Source organism: Opisthorchis viverrini (assembly GCF_000715545.1).
Source record: "Opisthorchis viverrini unplaced genomic scaffold opera_v5_72, whole genome shotgun sequence".
Taxonomy (NCBI): Eukaryota; Metazoa; Platyhelminthes; class Trematoda; order Opisthorchiida; family Opisthorchiidae; genus Opisthorchis; species Opisthorchis viverrini.
In genome coordinates, this window is record NW_008751728.1 from 1,042,810 (window position 1) to 1,048,809 (window position 6,000).

At 42.9% G+C, this 6,000-nt stretch overlaps 1 protein-coding gene across 1 annotated transcript in view; it reads left to right on the top strand.

The window, feature by feature from the left end:
• The window catches only part of T265_04393 (hypothetical protein), a gene marked incomplete at both ends in the record, with an annotated part of 77,070 nt that overhangs the window by 4,559 nt on the left and 66,511 nt on the right, over positions 1 to 6,000 (top strand). Inside the window, 2 exons of the mRNA XM_009169132.1 lie at positions 2,402 to 2,787; positions 3,693 to 3,831. Of these exons, the coding sequence (XP_009167396.1) occupies positions 2,402 to 2,787; positions 3,693 to 3,831 (525 nt within the window). The remainder of the gene's footprint in view (positions 1 to 2,401; positions 2,788 to 3,692; positions 3,832 to 6,000) is intronic.

The window sequence follows — 6,000 nt, forward strand, 5'->3', positions numbered from 1 at the left end:
CGATGCTAAATAGGTTGAAAACCAACCAGCTCCCGGAAAAATCGAATAGCCCAGTGCATGGCAATTAGAATTTATCTAAAATCAACTTAGGTAAAATGTTGCAATTCAGAACAGAGGCACTGGGTAATGTGCATGAGTGAAGAAATGTGGGTCAATCACAACTGAAAAGACAATGGGCATGCGTAACGTCAAATAACAAGAATTGCTGTCCGTCCACAAAGTAAAGGAGTCAACTGCGATAAGCTCACCGCATTTCTAGTCAGTGCAATGATTTGACCCAGCAGAGGAAGGATGGTGTCTCTGAGACCAATTTTATTCATGTAGTTTTTCCACACGCCAAACTGCTTAATACTGATAACTGAGAAAAGGGTCTTTTCAGCTCATATGAAGAGATAAGCTTATCCTAAAAACACGCAATGACTGCATCTATGGTGTTCCAATAAGTGCTCAAAAATGTTAGTTATTTCAGCTGCACACCGTCAGGGCTGAAGTTTTTGACGTTCATCTAGAGCTTTTCGCTGCACCGCTACGAAGCTCCATATTGCAGTTTTCTTAGGGAAAGACGTTCAGTACCTTACCATGTATAATACCTCACAAATGACGCTTTTAGTTCCGGTGGCCTAGCGTAGATTGCATCATTCCTCGGTGGTCCCTCAGGCAAACGATTATGTAACTGGTACAGTAGATTTAGTTCAACGATATCATGAACAAGAGACCCTGTAAAGATCCTCCTAACACGAAAGTAATGATCAGGTGAGTACATTTCGAAAAGACTTCTAGATTTCTTTAACTTCTCAACAGGTTACTCAAATTTGAGGGGAGAAGGCGAAGGTAGGAAGGAAGGGGCGAAGGTGTCCTAAGTCAGTAGTTAGAAAAGTATTCCATATCAATTTGCTTATCAGCAATTCGGTGTGTTATGTCACGTTGAAATAGGGTGACCAGCGATTGCATGGATGGAGAAAGCAGGGTACATATTGGAGAATACACAAATGATGAGATTCACAGTTATGTGGAAATATTTGCATCTTCTATGAGATCTGATAATAAGTTCAAACTACACGATTGACGGAAGCCGAAAACTAAACTAACTTATACTTGGACATAGATTAGAGTAACATTGTGACCTTGGTACTGCATTCCGCATTTGAACTCGAGTTAGTGTATGACCATGCAGGTAGCAATCCTTTGAAACAGACTCCTTTATCCTTAGACGGACGTTTCGTGCAGTTAATGGAATAAGATGTAAATTCAGAATGATGATGTCTGTTGGCAATAATGCAGATATTTGTTGAAACTCCCATGTTTAATAATAGCAGTATAAAGCACTCATCACTGTTTTACTACCGATGTTGCACAAGTTCGCCTGCGTGCATGTGTGCTATATATAGCACTTAAGAGTTACGTACAATAATTTTCAGTAATTCTGCTCAAAATTCTGAGAGTCCCAGAGCCCAGTAGTGAGTTTCCCATTGCGCTCTGGATGACCGTGAGCCAAAAGTTGTGAATGTCGTTATTGTTAGCCCATTACTAAGCTAGAGGGCGAAAATCCGTTGGTAAACACTTGAAGATGTCCGCGGAGTAGATTGCCGAAACCGTACAGTGATTGGATGATTCTTGGTGTACAGAACTTGATGGGCTAGTGACATTTTGAGTGAATATGTTTTCAGAATGGTTTAGACCGTAGGGTGTTCTCAGTATGCAGAAAAATAGCTTGGCTTCCTCATTTGTTCTAGCTTAGCGATGCCTTACAGGAAGAGGTGTATAAACCTGCAGCATAGTCATTAGATTTGAATTACTTCCCTAACGACCAGCTAAAACAGATGGTTATAATTCACGGCCGACTCTGAAAACTGTCCGAGGGAATGCTTGCTGTAATCGGGCATGGCATTCTTGATTGTCAGGCGTTGTATCCAAAAGTTCAGTTATTTCCTTCTAGCATGGTTAGTCATTGCCTCATACGACGGATACTGATCTTTTTGGAAAGGTTTCCGAAATACTTGCTGTTCTTTCTGGACACGGCTGACCGTAATCCGAAAACAGGTTTTACGCGCCAGCGAGGAGCACGGTGTAGAACACGGACACATAGACCGGTCACTGCATGCCATTAGAAGTGTTAAATCGAAAGGGCGTGGCATTTTAGGACAGAGCGTTTGTTTATACCGAACAGTATTCCCTAGTGTTTAATTATGCGAGTCCCGCGAAAGAACATACATTGCACCTGGTCGTCATTGTTCAGTATATGGAAGGCAAACACACAGTAAGTAGTTGCTTTCAAATGCATGCAATACCCATTAAAACTCTTTCAGAGAGAAACCCATACCAAGACTGGATTCAAAGTTAACATTTATCCAGATATATTCAACACTTCGCAGTCAGATCGCAGTTTTTTTATCCCTTTCAGATGTTCTTAGTTCCTACAATAAAGCAGAAGAATCCACATCCCCACCAATGTATCCGCACTCACCTACAAAAGGAACTCACCGAATTCCAAGCCAGGAATCCTCTGGATTAAGACCGGCAGAAACCGGATTAGAGGGTAAATCCGTTCGAATCGCACCTCGGTATCCCAACGGTGATCAGTTCGGAAAATCTGTCGAGCACACAAGAGAGCGGTGGGTACATGGACCCAAACTACCTGGATTGCAACACCTACCACAAACTCAAATATCCGGCAAAGCTATGTCAAGCCGTCGTGTACCAATCAGTAACAAGGAACTAGCTTCCGTGGACAATAAGCCCGGTTCAGCGGGAACAACAATTGACGCTTCTGACTTCCTCATCAAGAAAGTGGCATGTTAACATTTTCCAGTTGTTTTTTTAGATCAACACATTCATTTTCGTTGTATTCTCAATGCGGTGTTTCACCGAATTATTTCGTGAAATTAGTTGGTTTAACATCAGCTGTTCTGTCCCCGTGTAGATGCTAGTTCCTCAGGGATCTGCTTATTGCTCTCTGCAATTACTTTCCTTCTTGCTGCAATCATCTATGACTTATTAGTGATTTAATTTCTCCTAAAAGTTCCTCATTCGCCTTGTTCCTTCAAATTTTTGTTGTATGCAAGTCATCGATCCATACAGATATACCAATTATCAAGTACAGAACATTAGTACCTTCTACACTTTGACGGTTTTGTGGGGAGTTTTGGTCATTTTTACGAGGGACTCCGTTCTGTCAGAGGACTGAATCATCTCTGAAAAGCCCAGGAGCACTGTGCAGCGGTTATATCCCTATTGAGAATCATCAGCAGTGTGTATATCATGAAACCGGTGACATGCCGGTTAGTATGAGTTAGAGTGAGCAGCTCTGTATTTCGCCTTGGTAGGATTAACAAAACTGATGATAAGCGGACTGTTACAGAACAGCAAAGTGTCCAATGTACTGCCCATGATGATGGTGAGACAGATATGCTCTGCTTTTCGGTTTTTCAGCATATAATGGTTCCACCCACAGGACGTTGTCTCCCCGTAAAGCATCGAAAAGCGCTTCCGTCGATTTGTTTGTGGTTAGTTAGTCAATTTTTCGATGACTTAAAGCTTCATCACACTCAACAATTTCTACATCTTCCACATGCTATAAAAAAGGCATCAAAAGCGAACACCCAAAGTTACTGAACTAAGCTGTTTGTTGTTTCAATCTTATTACAATCTGGTCAAACTACAGCATGGTTAGTGGCCGAATCCTCCCTTCCTAGACTTGCCATATCCGTTTGTCGTCTGGGCTTGTCACCTACTCCGTTGAATATCTGGGCAAAATAGCAAAAAGGACAATCGCACGCTCCATAACTCTATTTGATCTCAGGGTTTCCGTTTGTCGAAGATCATTCGATCAATGTACGCGACCAAGTAGCTCAACCTTGCAGGACCTGGTCAAAGTGACCTCTTCTGAAATACATTCCTTTTCGCGGAAAGTAACGAAGTCTCTCGCTATATGTGGCAGCAAGAGAGTCCTAAGGTCAAATATACGAGAAAAGAGTTTTGTTTATATTTCAATTATTATATTTTCTTTACTTGATATTGTTTAGGAGCCGGCATGGCTAAGTGCTTCAGGCATGATCTAACTGACCGGAAGGCCCGTGGTTCGAACCCAGCCTCAGCATCGTGACTACTCCTGGCTAGGTTTGGACAAGCTTGTAATATCCTAGACCTCGTACCTCCTTGGTTGGTACAGTAGATGGGCATTCAAATTCTGTTACAACTGAGCTATCATTATTCTTGGTTGATGTTGTTTGGAATATAAGTCCCGCATAATGGGCAATGATCATTGGATGCTAGTGGTGGCCCCAACGCTCAGTTCTTCCGTGAAATTCTTTCGAAGCGGATACTGGACCACTTTTCCAGTGGTTGTTAAACCGGCCAGCTGTTGTTCACTGCGTTCCCTCCCTTTGGGCTGCTTGATCGGTCGTTCTCAGATTTACCGTCATATGGAGAACGAAGGTATAAGTCAGTGTGTCCTACAACTTAATCATCACATTCCCGGTTCCACATAACCCAAGCAAGAAAATTAGATTTCGCCTTGTAGTTATGCTTACCACTAAAATACTTATTTTGAGATCCAAATGGGATGAATTTAACTTGGATCACCCATATTTTGATATTCTTCCACGTTAGAAATACTAAAGTTGTCTTAGAGATAGACTATCGAGTAATGGATCGGCCATTGGAATTCCCATTTTTACCGAATTTTTAGCAAGGAAACGCTGTCCAAAACAGAACTTCGTGAAAGGCACTGGGCTCAAATAGAGCTGTTAAGAGCTTTTGGGGCAGAATAATTGATTTTGCGTTCATGGGTGCGATTTTGGGTACGCAAGCTGAGGTGCGAATGATCAACAGATGTGTGTTTCGCAAAGCGTACTTTGATCGGTGGCCTATCTTCAAGTGAGCTAAACAATTGTGATTTCTCATTTGAGGGGTGCAAATGTCGCATTTTGCATAACATTATCATATAAGGAACTGGACTTTACAGCTACACAACTGAATAGCTGGGCTGAAACATTTTAACGCTGACCAGGAAATCTAAACCAATCGCAGCTGAGTTCGTGCTCTTTGCCACCGACCCAAAACTCAAACCTCAGTTTTCAGTCATATTTGGCAGCGTGAGATATACTCAAAGGAGCTGATCAGTGGAGCTGAGTTGACTTTTCGGACATTCCTTTGCACTTAACAGAAATTAATCTCATGTCAAATTGTGTTCGCGTTTCGGAAAAATCACGTCGATGTTGAAGCAAGACCTGAATTGCTCAGTTTATCAGGTCCCTCTCTGGGACTGTCATTTTGCCCGTCAATCTAATAGCAAAGTTCGCCGGGTCTGGACAATTGGTCCTTTAGGAAGTGGCCCCGTTTTTGGAGGGACGAACTGCGTGAACCACAGTACCCCTATGATATGACATCCTATGGTATATGGTCAGTGATGGAAATAGGGAAAGCATGAGCTGTTGGTCAGCAGGAACTTTCTGAGTAGGTCACGTCGAAACCGATTGAATTTGGAGACGGCTAGCTTTACATAAATGGATGACTGACGTCCAGCGAAAACCCACAAGTGAGATTCCTGCCACACAGAATGTACGGTATTTGTTTTTTTCATTTTCGTCACGTAACCGCCAGGCCTCGAGGCATGTTGGCGCAGCAACTCGTCCAGTCTGATAAGACGAGTGTTGACGACAACAGGATAGACAGACAGGGAAGGTGGCAACAGCAGCGCTTTCACAATCAAATAACAAGCCGACAGCTGTCTGCCACACTCGTGCACCTGATTGGTCCATGATGTCCGGGACGTGATCAGCTGCCTTCTTGGGCAAGTGGGTCGATCCATACCAGGCGAGAACGATCGGGCAGTAGTGGAATAGCTGTGCTAGAATCGGTGAGTGTATAGTTTACTGGCAAAGTTCTTTGGCTTGTTGGTGACGCATCCATACCAAGAACGATCGGGCAGTAGTGGAATAGCTGTGCTAGAATCGGTGAGTGTATAGTTTACTGGCAAAGTTCTTTGGCTTGTTGGTTGGT